The sequence below is a fragment of the Hakea prostrata genome, chromosome 5, assembly GCF_041222555.1.
Source record: "Hakea prostrata isolate BN-2017 chromosome 5, UWA_Hpros_2, whole genome shotgun sequence".
Taxonomy (NCBI): domain Eukaryota; kingdom Viridiplantae; phylum Streptophyta; class Magnoliopsida; order Proteales; family Proteaceae; genus Hakea; species Hakea prostrata.
The window spans coordinates 10,890,222-10,913,178 of record NC_142604.1 but is presented as its reverse complement, the minus strand read 5'-3'; the positions used below and the strand labels follow the sequence as shown (position 1 = coordinate 10,913,178).

The window sequence follows — 22,957 nt, the reverse complement described above, 5'->3', positions numbered from 1 at the left end:
AAAAAAAAAAAGTTATATCATACTCAAAAAGTGTCTTCTTTTACTGGTTGGGAGGAGGGGTTCAGATTAGCATGACCAACGGGCATTGTTCAAGCGCAATTCTGATTCTGAGATGATACTGTTCATGGATCAGTATAGGTGATACCGTACGTATTCATTATTTGTTATTAGGTGTGTTAGAACATTTAGGGTTTTTCTCAAAATTCAAATAAAAATTATACAAGAACTAAAATACGATATAATATTTAAAGAGTATTGGACATATTTTGCTATTCATTTTTCTTGTGGAGAAATAAGAAAATAAAAAAACTTGAGAGATTGGAAGGACTCCATCATAACTATTTATAATAGCAATCTCAAACCCCAATCCACTTTCACAATAGATCGGTTTGGCCCATCTCAAACATAATGGCAGTCCATCAATTATTAACTCCAGTAATTAATCTTCGCTCACATATTACTTAGGATAAACCTAGTTTCTCCTTCTTTTATATATATTTTTCTACATTTTCTTCTTTTTTATAAGAATATATACTTGCATGCATTTTTCTAATTTTTTATAAAAGAAAGAAATTAAGAATACATCTAATTTTTTTAATGGAATCTCATAAAAATTGGGGAAAGATAAATATAAACATGTCCAATCACATTTAATAAATTTTTATTAAAAAAGAAAAAGAGAAAAGGTTTCTATAAAAAGAGAAAGAAAAAATATAAAAAAAATTAGAAAAATGCATCCAAGTATAGATTCTTATAAAAAAGAAGAAAATGTAGAAAAAAATAATAATAAATAACCACTATTAATCTATTAAAGAGATGAAACATGGGTAATTTCATCATTTTAAAGTATTAGGGAAGAAAAAAGATAAAAAGTTTATTTTTTTTGGGACGGAAAACTTTTAAGAGAGATCTAAAAATAAAAAGAGAATAAGTAGAAAAGACAAAGATTTTCCTAATGGGTCGCTATGCTTCAAACAAACCACTGATCTTATTCTCGTCACCTCTTAAAAGAGAAAAAAACATGATGTCCACATTTCAAAGAGGAGTGTCAACATGCAGCGGATTAGAAGCAGTGTTACTTAGAGCAACGGACGATACAGATTAATCTAAATCATGCAATTAACCATGTGTAAACGGTCCAAATGTCCACTACTCCAAAAAATACTACTCCCAAGCAAAATCCCACCACAAGCACCTCTTCTCACTTTTTGTAAATTTCAATTTCATGGATTGGCTTTAAAATAAAATTCCATTTCATGGTTGATAACGATACCACACCTAGTCATCACTCCTTAACTTACCTACTTATCCTCTTTGCCACCTCCCACGCCCTCACAAATTAAAAATGTCACTCATAAAATGGGTCATTTTCTAACCATGGACCATGTCGGAAATTTATCATGTCCATTTCTTTGTCCGAAAGAAAGTGACAAGTGTCTCAACATCACATCAAATGGTAAAAATTCATTTACATGTCACATCAATCAACTAAACCCTTGTAAGAAATGGACCTGATTCTTGGTCCGATCATGTCACTTGTCAGTCACAGAGCATACATATTGGTGGGCATTTCCCTTTTTTTTTTTTTTTTAATTATCAGCCAAAGAAAAAGGTTCAAAACATACCTTTCTTGTTTTTTAATATAACACAATTAGAAGAATATGCTACAGATTAGATATCTACATTTAGCCACATGTCTTTTTATCTTCATGGGCCGTTGGATGAAGACCACATAGATTGTTTAAACACAAACCATGCAATTTCATACATATATAAAATTACAATTTAAAAGTCTTTAAATCTACATCATTGAATTTTAAGTTATGCTTAATTTTATGCGAATATAAAATCTATGGTATGGATTTAATTAATCCACATAATGTTCATCTAAGGTAGACACAAACTGAGACACTGAGAGTGGGTTGGTAGGTCTCTATCATTTTCAGGTTCTGGGTTGGCAAAGCCACTTGAATCTCTATAAATTAGAGTTATCACTGACCTCGTTTCATGTATCTGTTCTTGCACTGCTCGAGCTAAGCAACATTTTCCTTCTGTTCTTCCAGATAACTTCAACAGATTCAATTTGGGTTAGTCTCTATGGATTTTAAATCCATCATTATTCTTGCTGGGATTCTTCTGTTTTGTATAGCAGAAGCAATTGTGAACATCGACATCCACAAGGTCAAGGATCACATTGATCAGGGTTATCATTACCTTGATGTTAGGTATACATATGCATTTGGATCACTTCCTCTTCATTTTTTTTTCCTGCGAGAAAATTTTGCATGATCTCTTTTTTGCTTGTAACAGAACTACAGAAGAATTTTATGATGGGCATGTAGATTTTGAGGATATCTCCAACATTCCTTACATGTTTAAAATTCCAGAAGGTTACTTGTTCTTCTTTATCGATCTATGAACTCCAGAACTCCTCTACCTTTTATAATGGAAAACAATATAATTAATTTGGTTTTCTTTTCTTGTTGGAAATCATAAAATTCAGGGAGGGTTCATAATCCCCATTTCCTGAAGCAAGTTTCAGCTGCTTTCAACGAAGATGATAAGATCGTATTGGTAAGAGCATCTTCTTTCCTGCCTTATTTCTTACTATTTTGATTGATGTTCACAGGTAATATTTGTTTTTAGAGCCAATCAATAGTATATATATATATATATATATATATATATATTTCTTCAGGCTTTCAAAGGAATCAATGACTTGTCTTGTGTAGATACATTACACATAGTCATTTTAACTATTTGTTTTTAAATTGTTAAGGGTTGTCAACTTGGTTATATATATTTATCTGCAGGCTTCATATGAGAAAGTTCTATCATTTTTCAAATGAATCAAGAAGTCATGTGTAGATACATAGTCATTTTAACTATTTGTTTTTAAATTGTGAAGGGTTGTCAATCTGGGATAAGATCAGCTAATGCGACTAGAGATCTTGAGTATGCTGTAAGTTTCAATCTTTCTTGAGAAATTTTGCAATGGCCATGTTACACTGCTTGGGCCTCCCCAAGCTTGATATCAAGATAATAGTCTTGATGCATGTCACTGATGACTTCCCGGGGTCGACCCCCCACCCCAGTTTGGTTTTCTTGCAACCAATCAGACGTTCGGTTCATCTTGGAACCAATGCCTTGGCTAAAATTGGTAGAATAGACCATATGGTGGTCCAACAATATGGATGTTAATTGTTCTTTTTTAATTGTTTTGAATTTATAGGGTTTCAAGCATGTAGTCAACATGGAGGGAGGATTTAAAGTTTGGATAGAGAATGGCTTGAGCGTGAAGAAACCGCTTCACGAAGAGTTGTGATGAAGCTTGGGCTAATTGAATTTTGCCTCTCCAATATTTTTCATCAATTATCTCAATTATGCGTTGAGGTAACTTATTGTAATAAATTTACCATCAAAGGGTGCTTAGTCGGTACGTTCTGCTGAAGAGGTCATGGGTTCAACTCACCTTTGATATATGTAATAGAATAAAATATATTTAGATTTTGAAACAACCTTTCTTATATTCTTGTTGTTGAACAGTTTGATAAAATTCTATACCTAGAGTAAAAGAATAATAATAACTTGGGTTTATTTATTTGATTAACTACATTTTTTACATTCAAACAATTAATTACATTCATGTTGAAAAATTATTTACTCTAAAAACCAATCTATAACTGAATATTGTTGTCGACAATAAATTACTAAATATAAGTCCCTTTTTTTTTTTTTTTTTTGATAATTTAAGTCCCTAATGAAATAGAAGTTTGGGTTCCAACCATATTTAAAATAAGACATGATTTGAAATCCATATTCTTGTGCTCCCAAAGGGTTTTTTTTAATTTTTTTTTATTATTTTTAATTTAAAATTTACAATCAAAGTACCATCAATGGTTGACCATAATTAATACTTCTTAATGTTGAAGTTGTGGATTCAGCCTTTCATAATAATATTATTTAAATTATATATAAACTCAATCATGATGATGTAATTTAGGTGCCTTTAAATGGGAGAAAGGTGTATGGTTTATTCTTCTTCTCATCATAAAAAATTATAGAATTTTTAGTGCCACCCCCTTGAGTTCACCTAACCTTTAATATAATGCCTCTCTTTGAGTTATCCAATCCGCCAGTCAAAACCTTTCTAACTAACACTGATAGTCTCATTAAATTTTTATTTATTCATTTTCAATATTACCTCTACATTTTTAAGTTTAAGTATTGTCTATCACCTATATCTCCCAAATTTTGTGAAGATTTATGATTAAGAGATAAAGAAGAAGTAGACACTAGAGAGATGAAAAAAAACAATTGAATATATGTTTTTCATTCAAAGTTTTTTTTTTTTTTTGGAGAAAAGTAATTTTATATTAAAAAAATTTTAAATCAAGAGTTTACAGACAATAAAAAAAATTTCCCATTAGCATCATTCCTATTAAGAAAGGAAAGAGCTTCAGGGAGATAAATGGGGTGAAGGTGGATTACGAGAATCCAGCCAGGAAGTCCGCACAAGAGTTCACTTCACGCACAATATATTTAAAAGAACATGCAACAAAGTCGACAGCTAGCTCAAGAATTTGTTGCACAAGATCTACTACATACCATGGAACCCGATAAATCTTTTGTATCATCTTAATAGCTGACTCAAAATCGGATCGTATCTGGACTCTGTTGTGCCCCAAATTGCGAACTTTCAGTAGGCCAATAGCAATTGCTTTAAGCTCAGCATGAAGGATGTTAAGGCTGGGCATACCACTGGCTATGGCAAAGATTAGTTTGCTAGTATTGTCACGTCCAAGTGTCCCATAGCCTCCACGGCTAGCAATTTGAGAACCATCGCAATTAACTGCAATCCAACCATCTGGTGGCCGTATCCAACGGAACATCTTCTTTGTGTAAAAAATGAATCAAGCTTGGATCTGCCAACGTTGAAAAAATTCCCTCGTTCTCGCATTATTTGGCACCTTGTCTGATGTTGAGGAAAAGCGGCGTCATGTGTCCATTACAATTTGACTAAATACGCTGTAGGACTTCGCTGACTAGAAGAGTTAATTCTTAAGTTTCTTTCTTGCCAGATCCTGTACACCGTACATACAAAGCTAAAGCACCGTATTCGATTCATTAGAGTCTGACCAGTGAAGTGATATGCCACCCATGCAAGCACCTCCTTCCATGATCCAGTGGTAATATGTCTAAAACCGTTGAGTTTTATTATCGAAGACCAAATCTCATTGGAAAATCCACATTGAAAAAAAAAGATGTTTATGATCTTCATTAGCGTGAGTGCATAAGACACAAGTACTATCAATCACACCTCCCCATTTCATGAGTTTATCCTTAGTATGTAACCTTTCTTTAGCAGCAACCCAACTGATGAAGGAGAAGCATTTTTGGCACCTGTTACCCCATATGACCTTATACCATGTAACCGACGGACATCGCTGTCAAACATATTCCCATGCTGATTTGAGAGAGAAAACACCAGGTGAGTTTGGGACCCATACTGGTAAATTGTGAGGAATCACCAAGTACAGATGGATTTATCCAAACATCATTTCAATGATAAATAGGAGGAGGTTTCGATATATTTTCATTCTATCCTACAGGGGGTTTGATTGATGATTTGAAGAGAATTTCCAAAATTAAATAAATAAACAATTAAAAAAAAAGGTAGAGATAAATATAATTCTATCTTTGCAAATAAACAATTTCAAGTTGTTAAGCAAAATTATTTTCCTTGATATATTTCACTAGTCAATTTAATTTGGGTAATTTTCATCTGGACCCTGAGGTTTGGTCCAAGTCACTTTTAATCCAGTTTAAGTTTTATTTTGCATCTGACTCCCCTATGGTTTGAAGAAATGATCAAATAAGGACAAACTTAACAGAATCCATTAGTTAAAAAATTTTTGTGACAAAAATACCCCCTTTTTTATTTATTTGTTTTAGATTTTTTTTCTTCCTTTTAATAAGTTTCTTTATTTTATTCAAAGAACAAATGTAAAACTGCATCTACCCGTCTTCTCCGTCGTCGGCCAAGAACCAGCAGCTGCTCAGCCCTGTTGCTACAGATGACTTAGACGGCTTTGGAGAGGAAGCGGAAGAAGAGCCCTTGTACCGATCTACCCTTTTCGGTTTTTGGTCCCTCCTATCACCCAATCTGATTGCGAAACTCATCACCACCGCCAGAGCCGGCCACTTCAACTCCGTCGCCGCCTTCTGATTCCTCGCCTAAACTATAGCCTACAATTAATGGGACAAGGATGAAAAGACAGAGAAAAAGGGAAGAACAGAACAATTTGGTTCAAACTCAAGCTTCAGATACAATAATACAGTAAAAAGAAAAAAAATGAGAAAATCAAAACACGAGTGGAAAAGTTGTTCAAAGAGTCCATTTCCAGATTTTCAAAGTCGTAGGAGTTTTTCCTTTTGGAAGAGATTTTCAAAGTTGCAGGAGTTTTTCCTTTTGGAAGAGTTGTTTTGAGCCCATCACAAACTTCGTCTTCTGATTTCCCATCGGAACCTGAACCTTTGTATCCAAGAATTGCCATGGGTATCCCTCTCTTGGTCAGATCCGATTTCAACGAAGCTGCCGACGATGAGTCCAGATCTCCACCGTCGCTTGTTATCGTTGACCTCAAAACAGTCGTGTTCTTGGTTTCGTGGGTTACCGACGTCGACGCTGCCGGAGCTCATGGTGATAAGGGTTGGATCATACAAGAAAACAAGCTTCTTGTTTCGGTTCTTTCGAGTTAGGTCTGCCTTTTAGACAAAGTGCCAACACCATGGAAGAATTAAACAAATATTTTCCAAGTGTTGCTTTCAGAAGCAGACAGAAAGAAAGAAGGCCAGAGAACGACCTTCAACCCACCCCCTTCAACGGCTCTGCCTGGATAAAGTTCTCACTTCTCAGAGCCACAAACACCCTTCTCCTCTATTTCTCTTATTACTCTTCGTCGGGGTTTTGATTCTTTTATTAGTTTACGCAATCATTATTTGAGTAAGCATTGAAGCAGAAGAAGGCAGGGCTAGAAAGGATTCACAGGAGGACAGAGAAAGTGGGTTGGTGAGAGCGGTAGAGAACCCATACAACGGCGGCGGCGATTGCTACAGATGAAATCATGTTGCAGCTCCGCCGATTGAGAAGACGGATAGAATGGCGAGGAAATACGGAAGGTCTCACCGACCCACTTTCTGTTCACAAAAAAAAATTAAATTTTTACATCTATTTTTTTATTAAAAAAAAATCGAACAAAAAATACATGGGTATTTTTGTCATAAAAATTATTAAACTAATGAATTCTGTTAAACTTGTCCTTATTGATCATTTCTTGAAACTACAGGGGAGCCATATGCAAAAGAGAACTTAAACTGGACTAAAAGTGATTTGGACCAAACCTCAGGGGTCCAGATGAAAATTACCCATTTAATTTTAATTTTTTTGGTAAACACTAGTCAATTTAATTTGGAACATAGAAATTAGAAACTAAACCAAAACATCAGGCTTGAATAGGGGCGATATTCAAGAATATTGTATTTCTCAGGGCTAAAACAGTAAATTCGAAAGCCGTGCACACTTAGCACTGAAAACCAGCGGTGTTTTCTGTACTTACATCATTTGTCGTAGCGTTATTGGCTTCTGAATGCTCATCGTCGTCTTCGCCAACCGACGTTCTCACCGAACAGCTTCTTCTCTTTTCTTACTTTGACAACAAAGAAGACAACAAGATCAAATATTTATTTTTATTCCTTTCTTCACTAACTAGTCTACCCTTCTTCGTCTCTCTCTCTGTGTCTCTCTCTTTCTCTCTCTCAATCTGTAATGGGTAGCACAGATGAACCCAAAACTCCATCTTCTCCACCTTACTACCCTTCGTCACCTTCTCATCCTCTTCTCTCCAAGTCTTACCCTTCTCCTTCGATAGAAGAACCAGGGAATGAATCAAATGAAGAACAAAACAACTACCCACAGATCACCTTCAACTATGGACCCAGGCGTTTCCAGGACCTCACTTTCATGGTCCTCTTCATTCTCTTCTCCTTGGCCACCTATGCTTTCGGCATTTATTCCATTGCTCACCGAAACCCTAATTCCTCTGAGGTTTCTTCCTATGTTTATGACTCCAGCACCACTTCCTGTGTCAAGCAATCTGGGTCTTTTCATCAAATTCTTTATTTCCGATCTTTTTCGAATTATCTTTCGTCTTCTTATTTTCTCAGAGATCTGATTTGGACCCTTGTAGTTACTTTGATTTTGAGTGTACCCTTTGCTCTGGGACTTCTCTGGTTACTCAGACATTACACCAAGCAAATCGTCTATTTTATGCTTCCCTTTTTCCTCATAATTCCTGTTTTCTTCAATGTGTATTGGTTCGTAGCTTGTACTGTGAAGTCAAATTGTAGCGATGCTTTCCCTTTAGCTTACCGGATTATGGTACTTGTGTTTGTGTTCTTGATTATCGGTATTATTCTGTGGATAATTGTGGCGAATTGGCATCGTATTGAGTTGACAGTGAGGATAGTTGCGGTTGCATCTGAAGCTCTAGCCAGGAATATGGGATTGTTCGGAGTTCTTCCGTTACTGACTCTTGGGCTTGTGGTTTATTTCGTGCCGATTGTAGTTTTCTTGGTGTTTGCCCGCTTGAATGGGAAGATTGTTCCTCGTAGCAGTGATGAAGGGTATTCCTGCGTTTGGAAAACAGATAGTTGGGTGCCCGCCTACTATACGTTGGCAATTCTCACACTATTGTGGTCTGCAGCAACCATGGTGGAAGCTCAGGCTTACGTAATTAGCGGGACTATTGGACAGTGGTACTTCTCGAAGGAACATTCACCCCCGAGACGAAGTTTAAGGAACTCTTTTAGGTGAATTCCTCTTCTTGTTCTCTTTATTAAGAATTGATTGACTTTTCGTGGTATACGTTTGAATTGTTTATGATGACTTTCATCACCAAAGTTTTTAAGCTCTGGATCTCTGTTGTGGGTATTTGCTACGTTCTCATTAACGATAGAAGCATTAATCTTTGTTTGGTCAACAAGGAAAAGTTATCCTTTAAAAGAGGGTTAAATGTGGTGAGGGTTTATGAGTTTGATTAGATAACCTATCTTGCATACTTGCTGATTCTTCTTCCTTAAAGAAATTTCATGTTACTGGTTATGCCCTACAGTTCCTCAAGAATAAAGGCCTTACCCAGTGCTGGTTTCTGCCACTGCAGGCTCTGGGAGGGTCATAATGTACACATTCTCACCCTCCAGTATCTTTAACCTGAATTTCTCTAAGATTGAGTTTTTTTCTTGAGGTTTGCTGTAGCTTTTCAAGATATGAGATTTGTCTGTTCTAAATGTGTGAAGCAATAGACCAGAAGATGTTAGCTTCACTGCGTTAGAAGAGGAAGAAAAACAACGAGTAAAAACTCCTGTGGTCCAGGAGCTTATCTTAAGTGTGTCAAATTACTGGGTAGCATATGAAAACTTATGTGGTGGTGATGGCATGGTGAGATGGACATGAATTTTCGTATTACATGCTAGTATGAAGTGGGGAAAACCGGGAGGGAGTGGGGTTTAATAAAAGAAACTGATGTAAGCCATTAGAAATTCAAATCACTGATACGTGCATATCTTCTTATTCAGTGGAATTGAAGCTAGATCTTGATTTGAAGATGGATGGTTGGCACATTAGAAGCTTCCTATACAATTCAGAGTGTTCCAGTTATGGAAATTTTCTCATGGGAAAGTAGAGGCATGGGCCTAGGGTAATGAATGTTTGTCTAGGCTTAAAATTTATTGGGGCAGAGAGCAGATGAGGATCCAAGATCCAATGTTCCAACACATAAACATAGTTTTCCATATGCTGATCTTCTTTTTTTTTTTTTTTTTTTTTTTTTTTTTTTTTTGGGGGGGGGGGTAAAGAGTATGCTGATCATCGTTGTGAGGCTCTAATGTAATCTTGGGGATTTTTTGTTTCAATAAGACAGTTCATAGATTAACTTTTCAGGCTGGTAAATGGGGGAGAACTAATGTGGTGATGAGGAGAGAACCTAATAAAGTCCATGCTAATGCACCCTGCAGATATCTTTAACTGAACCAGCTACCACCTTCTACCTTCCATTAGGAGATGATTTGGGATTGGTAGTGAAGATAACTAACCAAGGGAATTGGAGCCAAAGCAAACAGGAGCAGTGTCCTTTCTTTAATTTAAAAGAATCAAAATATTTTATAAGATCCGAACTTAAAGAAAATAATAGATTGGTTTAAAATTGTTTGGGAGCCAGAAACAGTGAAGCTGAAATTAATCAAACAACAAACACTAGATCGATCTGAAATTTGGATCATACCTCGCATTCAATAGTCTGAATTTAATCCCAATGGTTCCAATTTAAACCAAAGGCGGATTAAGAGCAATTTTTAAGAGTCCGAATTCTGAAATAGAAAAAGCTGGGAAAACAGAGAAGCTTTGGTAACTCACAAACTGCAGCCAAATGGCCACCAACCAGGGCTAAGTTTTGGTATATGGAGTGGCTAGATTCATGCAACTCAGTCTAGGACAAATTGATAGAAATATCCAAGTCGTTTCAGTTTTTGACCGAATGAAACTGGATCATAAGCTTAAGTTTTTTGGTTGTAGGTTCCAACTCAGGGAGGCACAAGGTCATGGCCAGGTGTAGGAAACCTCAAAATGAGATCTTATATATCTTGTTTTTGGGCCTCACTGAAACTATCTTCAAAACAGAGATTTAGAACTTTGGCTAGATAATCAGAAAGTTGCAGAGTCAACAACGCTTGAGTTAGGGGTTTATGAGACTAGCCCTATGGGTGCAAAGGCCTAAATGGCTTTAAACAGAGCATAAGATGGTGGTTTTAAACTGAATAAACTCTAAATGAATAGTAGTTTTCTGTATTCGGGAATTGTTTGATTAGTTGAAGAACAATGTTCCATTGATGAAATCATACGTCAGATATCCCCATTCAGTATTGATATCAAGCTCTAATCCAAACAGTAGGTGGTTGACAATAGAATAGATGAATAAAAGATATAATAGAAGAACAAAGAGTTTGCAACTGTGGACCAGAATCTCTGTCCTTTTGGCTTCACAAGGATTCTGAATCTCTCATGTTGAAGCCCTCAAGTTGCAGAGAAAACCTCATTTCATTTCATCAAAATTGCCTGTAAGCCTGGGCTTCAATGGCTAAATAGAAACAACAAAATGGAGACTCAAATAAAAAAATAAATCCTAACTATGTTAACTTAGTTTCTATACAACTTAAGTAATAAAACTAAAATACTTATACAACTTAAGTAATAAAGCTAAAATAAATGAAGTCCTTGAAAATAGGATTGTACTCAAGCAAATAAAACTCTGAAGACTAAGATTCTGTGAGGTGGCTGGTCCACCATCCACCCAAGAATGGTTGCTCAATTTCCATTAGTCTGGTTTAGATTAAGGTCTGGTTCATGTCAAGCAGTCCAAGTCACATCAACCTCCCTGTCCTGCCCTTCTTCCTCTTCCTCTTGGGGGGGAAGAAAAAGGGAAAAACACCATAATGATGGAAAGCTTGACCACAAGTTTTGATGAGTAGGGAACTGTCTGCACATAGCACTCAGCTATTCTAATATATGAATATCGTGATAAAGAGTAAAGACGAGGATTCTCTTAAAGGTACTTTGAGGGGGTGGCAAACTCAAAACTCTTGAAGTTATTGTTTTCATCTTCAGTTCCTTCAATGGCTGATTTATATGTAAGACTTTCATGGCATAAGCATTTTCGTGTTCAGTATCATCATCCTTCCCACCACATTTGGTTTCTCAAACTTGAATCTCTGGTTTAGTTTCTAGTACTGCAATTACAGATTTGGTGCTTTCTTTTCATGGGCTGCATTTGGCAGCATCCCAGTAGCATTTTAGTTCTTGATCAGTAGATATTGGTGGCTTAACCTTGTTGCTGTAACTGATAGAACTTTGGTTGGAATATTGGCTTCCTTGCTGAAAATGTCTGTTTAGCCTCTCCAGGTTCGGATGTCGTGAGTTAAGTAGGTCTTCAGCTTCAGGGGCTTTCTGAAAACAGTTGTTCAAGCTGTTGATATGAGTCAACACTCATCTTGTTAGGAATATCAGCCTGCAAGCCCAACTTGAAGTGAGGTAGGACCTGGTCATCCTCTTCTTGATCACCTGTAAATGCCAGAAGATAATCAAACTCATCTATGTACTTTTCCACAGTTATAGAACCTTGATGAAGAGTATTCAGCCGATCATGTAGTCTCAACCTCGATGTTGGATGTAGGTACTTCCTGTCCTTTCTATGCAGTAGGTTCCTGCAGATGACTCAACAAGACAGCTTCTCTTAATGTGTATGCCACCATTCTCTATCTACACCTATTAATCTGGTTCAAGCCAACTTCATTTTTTGCTCCTCTGGCAAATTGAAACAATTCAAGTAGTTGTCCAGTGCACTCAGCCGATCTTGGAAAACCAATGGATCATGCTGTGTACTCTTTCAACTCCAGCTTTACCTCATGCTTATTATCAAGATGTCTCTATTTTCTGTAATAAGCATAGAGCATAATGTGGTCATCATGCTGGAAAGTTAGATTGTTGATGTCCTGTATGTCTGGTATAAAATTCCTGCCAGATTCCTCTGGTTCCCATTTGGCAGTTTGAGATTTAGTAGCTGCAGGTTGATTTTCACCATGTAGAATGGACTGTTGTAGCGGTGCCTGCATTAACTTGGTGAGATACTGTGTACAGTTGTTGTTCCATCATGTTCATCTCATCAGGAAGGCTTTTGACCATATCAATCAATTGTTGAGGGAAATCTTGGTCACTTGTAGGTTTATTGCTTGGATAAGCCATAGGTTTTGTACCAAATAATGTGAACTGGTCAGAAGTGAAGACCAGTTCAGAAGAGGATCGCAAACTCCAGTCCCAACAATGTTAACGACTTTTAATGGTTTTCTGATTTGTAGGAAGTGATAGCACAATAAAGTATGAGATAATAAATCAAAGAAAGGAAGAAGACTGTAGTCTCTTTTAGACTCTTGTCTTTCACCTCGGCTTCTGACCGTATTTGTTCTCTCACCGGTGGCATCTGATAAACTGACCATCTTCTCTCAGTTAACAAGCAAGAGCTGTGTCTTTCCCTCAATCTCATTAACTCAAACTTGTGTACAAGGTTATAGCCTCGAATCTCAACACTAAAGGGGAAGGCCTAGTTTAATCGTGAACTAAAAGGTAACATATTCTAATTAGGAAACTTACACGATGAAAGAAACTGAATCAAAGCATAACTCTTAACTAAACTGATGAACTTTTCACTACTTCCTACCCATCTTGTAGGCCCATTAAAGTGGCAAATTACAAATAAACCAATGAGACAATGCCCAACACCCACACAACCCAGAGCATAGGATCTCTTTATGTACATGAATGTATTTGAGAAATCCAGATAACTAGAGGTGGGTCCCATGTGATGGATTTTATCTGAGTGTCTCAGATCCCGTCACGTTGGTGAAGTTTCACCGGACCCCTTAACCCAACCCAAAGCTTGTTTCACATGTGGTGATATCAGAAACTGTGAAACTGAAATAATCCAAACCAACCGATAGACTGTTATGAAATTCAAATTAGACCTCATTATCAGTTGTTTATAAAAATTCTGAAGTTTCCAATACAAACCAAAGGCTGGGTTGAGGATAATGTTGAAGAGCCAAACTATAAACTAGTGGGAAAAGGAAGATTATGAGGTAGCTCACAAACCAGCTGCCAGATGGCCACGAAACCTGGGGTGGGTTTTTGGTCAACAGAGGGGTTAGATCATCACACAGCTGCTGGGTCGACAATGCTCAGGTTAGGGTTTTACGAGATGAATACTATTGGTTGTAAGCTAGTTTCTGCATTGGGGGGGGGGGGGGTTGTTTGAGTATTTAAAGGACAATGTTCCTTGATGAAATCTGGTAGCAGATCTTCCCAGTCAGCACTGATGTCAAGGGGCAGCACGGTACAACAGGGTAGTTGGTAGTAGAACAGAGGAAGAAAAGAAAGACAGAAGAACTAGTGCTTCCCTCCTATGGATCAGTATTCCTCAAAATATTTATATAGCAAACTCCATCCTCTATTTTATCAAATGGTCCCTGAGCCCGGACTCTACAATAGTTTAAATACAAAGAACAAAAGAAAGTCCTACTCCGAATAGGAAAATAAATCCTAATTTATGTTAACTTAGTTGCTGATTTAAACTTAGCTAATAAACCAACTCTCTGAATATAGGAATATACTAAAGCAAATAAAAGTCTAAATATATTCTCCAGCAAACTGGCTGGCTCAGCCAAGAATGGTTCTCAATCTCCATGAGCCTGATCCACTTTCAGGTCTGATTCAAGCTATATCAAAGGTTCTTATTCCAAATTATTAGTTGAAAATTATGCCAGATGGGTTGAGCAGTTTATTTTAACAGAGCTTCTATAAAGGGACATTGGGAAACCAAAGCATGATACTGACATTTGGCATACTCATTTTTACTGAATATCCCCCCCCCCCCATTCAAGTGGGCATGTTCAAATCTGGTTTTTGTTGGTTTTCCGTACCTCTTTTCCCCCCTCCCTTTACTATTCTTTTCATAAAATCTCTCCTTTCCTCCATTAAAATGAACACCAAGAAATCACAAGTAGAAATAGAAACAAATTGAAGCAACACACAGATTTAACATTGTTCACATCATCGGATTGTGCTCCGTCCATTGGCAAAGAATTTCCACTATTTATCAAAGATTATTACAGTGGAGATCTCTCAAAACCGCCACAACGGTGTTAAAAACTGTTACCGAAAACCCTAAGGTAAAAACTCCAAACCTTAGAATGACTGTACAAGAAATGTAAGGTACTGTCAACCCAAGCCCTTTGCTTCCATCAAAGATCTTACAAAATGGGTCATTTGGGTCGCTGCCAAAATATGTTGGTATGGTTTAATCTTCAAATCTGGGTACTAGAATTCGGGTCACACATAACATCCTCCCTCTTTTGATTCAATTAGAGCCTGTCTGGATCCAGTTTTGGTGGATTATGCGACTTATTGCTTTTATTTATTTTAATTAACTGTAATTGTTTTTGTAATTTTCTCTTTTTGACTCCTGTCGGAATCCAACTTGACTTGATTATTACTACGTCATTTTTGTGTTTGCTACTGCCAGTTATTGTTACTTGCAATTCTGTTTTCTAGGATCAAGTAGTCATGACATAACACAGTGTCCCATGTTTCCTTGAAAACTAAATGTGAATCTTTGCCTGCTATCACTAGTATGGTTACTTTGCAAATTAAGCACCTGCTTACAGGCTCTTGGGATTAAAATAGCAACGTTGGACCTCTAAGGTTCCTTTATTGGTTTGTAGGTACTGGGGAGACTTTACACATTCTGGTGATTTTTGCTTTAATGCTTTTGTCGAATGCCCAAGAATTGAGCACAGTAGAATACTGAGAATTGCTGTAGTATCATGATGAATTTGTCACATTTTTTGTGTGATGCAGGAAAATCACTGGGTTGGGCTTTGTTTAAGCGCAAATAAACCTCGGGTTCAGTGATTTTCCTGCATCAGGACAAGTGCATTCCAGTCTGGTTTCAAGTAATTCAAAAGATTATCAGAGACAGCATAATGATATCTTGCTCATAGAGGTTCCTTTCTCTTGAAAACATCAAGTTAAAGCTGGGCTCTTGATATTCTTGTGTTCACCATTCTCCCATATCTGGGCCTGTGTTAAGACACTGGGTGTGAAATTTTCATGATTCAACCACGTTCCGGAGAGGAGTTTTCACACATAAATAGTTATACCGGTTTGTAATGGATCCTCCTATTCATTTGTTTCTCTTTGCACCTTCAAATTCCACACTTCCATGTGTACATATTGGTGTATGAAATAATTTGCGATGTTCCCACATATCTTATTGTTATGGCTTACTTATCAGTCCTCAGAGTTCCAAGGAGCTTTGACACTCAAGGACATTATCTCCAAAATTATATATGCATATGTGCTAAACTATAGTTTCTTTTAGTTCCAAAATCTGGTTTTCTTTTTTTTTTCCCCATCTTGATATGTTCCTTGCTCATGATGAGAAAAATAACGATTTTGCTTTTTCTGTAGTTTTAGTAATGTTTATCCTGTTCTAATTTTTCAGAAATGCGTTTGGCCATTCCTTTGGCACTGTATGCTTCTCCGGCTTACTTATCTTTGTGACTCGTGTTGTTCGTGCGGCTGTTGATAGTGCAAGTCGAGAAGATGCTTCTGGGATAGTGAATGTAATACTTCGTTGCTGTGTTAATGCTTTATTATCAGCAGTTGATTTCCTGAACAAGTTTACGATCAACTTTGCTGCAATAACTGGTGAATGTTACTGTACTTCTGCTAAAATGACATACGAGCTTCTGAGACGTAATCTTCTTTCAGCTGTTTTTGTGGAGACAGTCTCCTCACGTATCCTGGCTGGGATCATCTTTGTCCTCTCAGCAGTATATGCAGTTGTGGTGAGTCTACCTACAACATTTTATTTCTGTGATAAATGGTGTAATGTTTTTGCTAGACTTTGTAGTGTTGGATAACCCATTCAATCGCCTAATGTTTGATGTATGGTCTATAGCCCAATCAACCTGCCAATGTATGGTTGACCTAATTGAACTCTTAAGGAGGAGGTAACCGCCCAGTGCACCTTACTTTTCTGGACATTTCAGAAACAACCTTGGTAATGCTGTGGATGTTGTGCACACAGATGATGTGGTTACCATCCCGTCAATTAAGCTCAAAGCAACTCCTTAGACCTGACAGAGACTTGTGCTATCTGTCAGAGCTTGATGATTTGTTATTATTTCAACATCCAATTATTGTTATGTAGTCAGGTTTAAAAAAAAATAAAAATAAATACACTTGGGTGCTTTTTAAATTGCATTAACTTGTATCCTAGCAAGACCAATATCTTCCCTGACTTTCTCTTCAGCATAAGTTTGGTTACTTGAGAATGAAAACTTCCATTGAAAACCTGATTTATGTTGGATCAGGTGATGTATTGTGTTATTTTTCTGATAGCTATGACTACCTTAGTGGGAATCCAACTATCCATCTATTTGAATCTCATATAAAGATTTTACCAGTAAAGTACTATTCCTTAACTGCAGGAATTTTAGCTACCAATTCAAATATATCCAACACGTTCTGGAAATTTTTTTTCTGAGCTTGCTGCAATGTTTGCATTCTTCTAACATCTAATGTATTTGAACAGGTTTGGGCCATCCTGAATGGTGCCACCTCTCTTGGAGTGGATGCATACTTTGTGTCAGTTCTTGCCTGGGTTTTGCTCATTGTGGTGCTGGGGTTCTTTGTTCACGTGCTGGATAACGTGATTGACACCATATATGTCTGCTATGCCATAGATAGGGACCGGGGGGAGGTTTGCAAACAGGATGTACATGAAGTTTATGTCCATCTCCCCATCAGTAGGAGCGGTAGACCTTCTCTTGCAACCAGAACTCCGTTAATTGTATAGGTAATTTGAACTCATGTGCTGTTTCACCTCTCCTTTCTGTCTGAAGTTGAAACACCACTGTTGAACTGTGCATACTGATACCTTGTACAATGTTGGCTATGGGCTTTATCTTTTTTTTTTTTTTCATTGGAAATAAATAAACGAGTTTATTTCTCCCATGTTTGTTCAGCAGTTCTATTAATTAGATATCTGTAGAGTTAAGGTAAGCTTAGAGACTAACTAGGCTTGAGTGCTTGAAATTTTAGACAGCAGCTATGTTATCACTATTTGGAATTAGATACTTGTGTGACTTAATTGGGGGTGGCTTGGCACAATGGTTGGTGGACCACCATTGGAGCCTTAAGTCAGGTATAACAACACTCTCTCAGCAAAAGTTGCTGGGTTAAGGCTGCATAGGAAAATTGCTCTTCCCCCGGACTCTGCATGTGCCTTTGGCACCAGGTTCGCCCCTTGTATACTTATCTCACTTAATTCATATTTTGTTTTGCTGGATTTGAGTCATTGACGAGGAATGTCCATACTGGAACAGAGTTCCTCTGATGCATGGACTAATTTGTGCTGCTTTAGATCCATGGCTGACCTCTACCAGCTATATGCAGGTGCTTAGTTAAGTGACCATGAGGTTTCCTTGGTTGACCCGACGATGAAACTGGGCTTGGAAAATGTTGTATATGGTAAATAGCAATTCACTTCAAGATGGCCTAGGGAAGCTGGTGTTTTCTACAACTTGAATGATTGATTCCGAGTTTCCTGAGGATTGGATAAAGATTGGGAGGTAGCTTGAAACGTAAGCCGATCATCAATCTCAGAATGGAGTTGGAACGTCCAAAATGGGCAGAACATGGTGTGGGTCAGTTTTATCAGTAGGTATTGTTAAGAAAAGTTAGAGGGGATGAAGGTTTTGCTGAAGTCCAGTGTTAAGAATAGTAATCTCTTTCTTGTACAGACAACAGAGTGAGTGGATCAAAATTTGTACTGATGTAGTACTAATGAAACTAGTTATTTCAGAATTTAAGGTTATCTAACATGAATCCTTTGTTGCATTTGCACTTTCATTTGCCTAAGAAAGTGTACTTTTAAGTTTTAACAGTGTTCTGTATTCATCATCTACCTCGGATGGTGATTCCAACCCACTGATGGATGAGTGTCAGAGAGCACCTTCAAGTACTAGAGGCACACCTGACCATTTGATATGCTGCTTCAGTAGAAGGAATTGATGGGAGGACTGAGCAGTAGAGCCTGGTTGGATAGTTTGACTGACCACTCTACAGAAACTCAATACAAAATTAACTAGCTTTTTGAAAATTCAGGATTCATTGTCATACCTCGATAAAATAGTCTTTCTTCCAGGTGTCATTTCGTTTCTGCAATTTCCTTTGCATTCAATTTCAGGTTCATAAAACGCTGAAACAAGCGTCAGAGAGGAGAGGATCCAAATTCTAGAGGTGAGAGTCAGAACTGATAACCCATCCAGTAGTTTTGGTTTTGGAAACTGAATCCTAAAAATGCATGGTTCATTGGTTCTGTTTGATTTTGAACCATTACGGGCTTCAAAAGGTTTGAAACTGGTGTACTAAATACTAATATCAGAAATAAAATAGTTTTATTAAACGGGTTTGATTGATTTTTTTTCTTTGGAAGTAAGAAAAATCAGAAATTGTTTTTTAGTTGGTCATCAGATGAGTATTGTTTTTGTTCAACAACTGGGCACTTCTACTCTTCCTTCCATCTCCGAATTCCAGAGTTGAGGTTACCATAGATCAGAGAAGTGTAACCAAAGAGAGCATCAGTTCGGTGTTGTGATCAAACTGTTGAGTCTTCTTCCTTTTTCTTTTGTCTTTCTTCTTTTTGGTGTGTGTGTAGCATGATGAAATTGTTGAGTTATGGTTGGAAAATTCATGAGATCCTGAGATATTTTGCCTTTTTTATTTAGCTAGGCAAGAGGATGTGTGAGACACATTGTACTTAGACACTCAAGTCTTTAGTTTGTAACTTTGTTGACCAGATCAGATTGCTTTTGAAGCTTTATAATTCAAATGATGGAGCTTTGTAATTATTAGACTTGTTTGAATTTAAACCTTGAGGATTAAGTCACATATGTGTATGATGGTCATTTTATGGTGTCATACACGTAACGGTTTTCAATTTGAGTTATGAGATGTCGTATTTACACTTACTTTTTTTTTCCTTTTTTTTCTTTTTCATTTTTTGGATAAAGAAAAGAGGAGATGTAGTAGTGGCGATCTTGCGCCCTTCGGACTTTTGAGCTACACCTATAGAAACATTAGTCCTGTAAACTACTAGCACAAGCACCGGTCCGATTAACATAGCCGTACTGGAGACCTAGTACAATTTACCAAAGCCAATAGTAATCCAATGTCCATGTCAAAGAACACATAATTGCCTAATGCAAAAAGTATAATAACAGAGGGAATTTGAATTTGGGACACCACCATAAAAAAAAAAGGAAAAAATTCATCTGTTGTGCACAATTCTTTGTTGTAAACAACAATGCAAGACCTCTCTACTGAATATTAATCTTTTTAAATACTGGAAGTGAAATGCCTACTGAGAAGTATGGATCTTTATTACTTAACCAACCCTGCATTTGCGGTGTTAAATCATTTTTGCATCTATGATTAATCAAGCTAGAGAAGGGAACAAATTTCATGTTACTTATTTGGATCTTTCTCCTGAATGAGAAGGGAATCGCATTCATTTATATAGATTTTTTTCTTCTTTTTCTGGTAGCAAATCCATGTATGTAGACTTTACATCCCTACGTGACGGGTAGTTGCTACTTGCTGAATGGATTCTTAACTGACGTTCAACGTTAAATTGTGAAATTTGAAAAAAATCATACCAGCAATTCATTCATATCCATAATGATGAGCATATTTTCATTATACAAAACAAATTTTTTGTGGTGAATATTCAAAACAAAAATAAAACCATATATCTGATATAGAGAAAATAAGGCTGGACCGGATTCAATCATGGTCAGGCTGATGACTTCCGGTCTAGACAAACTCGATGATCTTTTATTTTGGGTAACTACTCGATGATCGAACCATCAAGTAATGTGAAGAAGGGACTTGACAGTTATAGAAAGTAGTACGATCCCAAAAGATTCTAACACTAGTATGGAATGAACAATCATATCAAGAAAGATAACTATCAGTATCTCTCAAAGAAAGATAAAACCCTAAGATCGAACGTTTACAAAAGAAGATGATGAACGAATCCAACAGTCAGAAATAAAAAATAAATCCTATATAAATTAAAGGATCACACACCACAAATGTATTGGTTACCAACTGTGTTGTCGGCCCATATCTAACTCTATTTTGCAGGCCAGCATTTGAAGGTAAACAGATTCTGGTCGCACCAATATCTAATTTACTTTCAAATTTGTTGATTCCTAAAACATGGGCATAACGGGAATTTCAGCTTCAATTGATGACTCAGTCGAACCGGCCAGTAGGATTTCTTCAAACCCCACGCGCATAGACCGAAAATGAGAGGGTCTAAAGCAGTATAGTCCACCGGTCCACCGCAGCCAGGCAACGAGGAAATTGCTGCCACGTCTGCAACGATTGTGACGTATTCTGACACGTGGCACCCATGTCGACATCGCCGAACCTAGGGTAACCGGTAACCTAGACAAAGACAAACACCGAATTGAAATAATAAAGTCAGGTTCAGGTTCACGTTCGTAGCTCCACCCTTTCCCAAGAAAATTTCGAAATTTTCACTCAAGATGGCGAATGAAAACGAGTGATGATGAGCATATAAGGATTGTGTTCGCCATTCTTGACCTTCCACCACCACTGAGATTTTCCAACATTTTCCTTCGAATTCTCAATAACCAAACACCACCATCCATTCCGTACAAACAGAGAGAGAGACACACCTGTGGTGGTGGTGGTGGATTCCAGGATCGACGTTTTGTTTTGCAGAGAGATGGGGATCTCAGATACGGTTCTTGCGAACCTGACGAGTCTTTATTTGGTGGCGATTGTTGGAATCAAAGCTTACGGTGTGATAACAGGAAGAGATTTTACCGGAGGTTTTGTATTGGTGTCGTCGACGATCGTGATGGCGGCTATTCTCGCCGGAACACTGACTTGGGATGTATCAAGGAAAGCTACGCATGCTTTATGTCGAGATCCGACGGCCGAGAGATGTCGAGGAGGAATCTGCTGGCACGGAGTTGCAGTTCGATCACCGATGTCTCAGGTCCGCTTCCACCTTCCTCATCAACCCTAAATCTCTTCTGTCGATATATATATTTCTCTCGTTCTTTCTGTTCTTTCCTGGAAAGAAAGAAAGAAAGAAATTGAGGTTCTCAACTCGGAGTAAATTTAGGTTTTAGGTTTTTGCTCTGTTTCGTTTTCAGAAGAGAATTCCACCTCTTGGATTTTTCTGTGAATTACTCTTCCCTCTCTGCGTCGCTCGCCCTCCACCCAAAACATCCCCGGCACTGTGTTTAATGTGATTATTATATTGAGGAATGTTGTATAGAAAAAACTATAGAACAGCTAGTTTTGTATAAATCTTTTGACCTAGCTACTCTCATTGTTGAATATAAAATATTTTATAATCTAGATTTCTTTTTTTTTTAATAAACCGGACATCCTCCGTTGCCCTTGTTCATTTAAATATGTTTGTTTTCCTTATATCCTAAGGAGGGGTTGTAGTGGTCATGTTGACATCTTAGCCCGCAGTGCTAAGGAGTTCCAGGTAATATCCAAATCGACTGTGTACAAAATACTTTTTTTTTCCTGTAGTCGTATCATAAAATTTAATATAATTTTTTATTTGCTTAAAAAAAAAATTTAATTAAGGCCCCCAATTAGGGTGCAAGTTCGGCCCTAAGCCTGCTTTGAGCCCGAATAGCGCTGATTTTGGCCTTAATTTTGGCCCTAATTCGACACTTGATTATGGCCTTGATTTTGACCATGATCTTGGCCCTGGTATTGTCCTTAATCTTGGCCTTGATCTAAGCCCTAATTTTAGCCTTAATCTAGGCCCATGATTTTAGCCCTGATTTGAGTATGGACCCTCCACCCATATGGAGATGAATTAATTATAATCCACATGGATGAATATTTGACACGTGTCAAATTTTACAAAACATGATCATGACCTAGCCCACCTAATTTCCTCTTATCCATCCAAAATGTATCAACATTTAATTTCGAAAAAGGAGGCTCAGGTGGTTTCCAGATACCTTGGTTTCCAGGCAAATCTAGGTTGGGCTTCTTCTTTGGCGAGGGTTGACTCATGTTGCTCCAAAATTCAGCATGCATGGGCTCTCAAGGCTTCATCTAGAATCTCTTGTGATGACCATCTTTTTTCTCCAGAGTATATATGAGTTTATCTTGCTTTTCTCATTGTACAAGAATGCACTCTTAGATTTAAGATCGATA

At 37.3% G+C, this 22,957-nt stretch overlaps 3 protein-coding genes across 4 annotated transcripts; 2 read left to right on the top strand and 1 right to left on the bottom strand.

Annotated features, from left to right (window-relative positions):
* Positions 1–2,001: 2,001 nt before the first annotated feature.
* On the top strand, positions 2,002–3,411 carry LOC149015059 (thiosulfate sulfurtransferase 18-like). The gene is made up of 5 exons (XM_089155663.1): positions 2,002–2,225; positions 2,311–2,390; positions 2,504–2,574; positions 2,909–2,962; positions 3,233–3,411. The coding sequence occupies exons 1-5, from the start codon at positions 2,098–2,100 to the stop codon at positions 3,323–3,325; spliced, it is 426 nt and encodes a 141-aa protein (XP_089011789.1). The 5' UTR covers positions 2,002–2,097; the 3' UTR covers positions 3,326–3,411.
* A 1,076-nt stretch (positions 3,412–4,487) lies between these two features.
* Positions 4,488–4,892, bottom strand: LOC149015058 (uncharacterized). Its single transcript, XM_089156491.1, has one exon. It carries the CDS (start codon positions 4,890–4,892, stop codon positions 4,488–4,490), a length of 405 nt encoding a protein of 134 aa, XP_089012617.1.
* Positions 4,893–7,638: 2,746 nt separating this feature from the next.
* Positions 7,639–20,146, top strand: LOC149015057 (Plasma-membrane choline transporter family protein). 2 transcript variants are annotated; one of them, XM_089155253.1, is made up of 4 exons: positions 7,639–8,871; positions 16,167–16,512; positions 17,262–17,525; positions 18,125–20,146. In XM_089155253.1, exons 1-3 carry the CDS (start codon positions 7,829–7,831, stop codon positions 17,523–17,525), a joined length of 1,653 nt encoding a protein of 550 aa, XP_089011379.1. In that variant the 5' UTR covers positions 7,639–7,828; the 3' UTR covers positions 18,125–20,146. The 2 variants fall into 2 exon arrangements, with proteins under 2 accessions (XP_089011379.1, XP_089011381.1); XM_089155255.1 differs by lacking the exon at positions 18,125–20,146 and adding an exon at positions 17,863–18,116.
* The last annotated feature ends 2,811 nt before the right edge of the window (positions 20,147–22,957 follow it).

Bases quoted from the DNA above. Each gene is read 5' to 3' on its own strand.
- LOC149015057 (XM_089155253.1), top strand. From the start codon at position 7,829: ATGGGTAGCACAGATGAACCCAAAACTCCATCTTCTCCACCTTACTAC. The intron at 8,872-16,166 runs GTGAATTCCTCT...CTAATTTTTCAG, and splicing joins AGTTTAAGGAACTCTTTTAG to AAATGCGTTTGGCCATTCCT. The intron at 16,513-17,261 runs GTGAGTCTACCT...GTATTTGAACAG, and splicing joins CAGCAGTATATGCAGTTGTG to GTTTGGGCCATCCTGAATGG.
- LOC149015058 (XM_089156491.1), bottom strand. From the start codon at position 4,892: ATGTTCCGTTGGATACGGCCACCAGATGGTTGGATTGCAGTTAATTGC.
- LOC149015059 (XM_089155663.1), top strand. From the start codon at position 2,098: ATGGATTTTAAATCCATCATTATTCTTGCTGGGATTCTTCTGTTTTGT. The intron at 2,391-2,503 runs GTTACTTGTTCT...CATAAAATTCAG, and splicing joins CATGTTTAAAATTCCAGAAG to GGAGGGTTCATAATCCCCAT. The intron at 2,963-3,232 runs GTAAGTTTCAAT...TTGAATTTATAG, and splicing joins CTAGAGATCTTGAGTATGCT to GGTTTCAAGCATGTAGTCAA.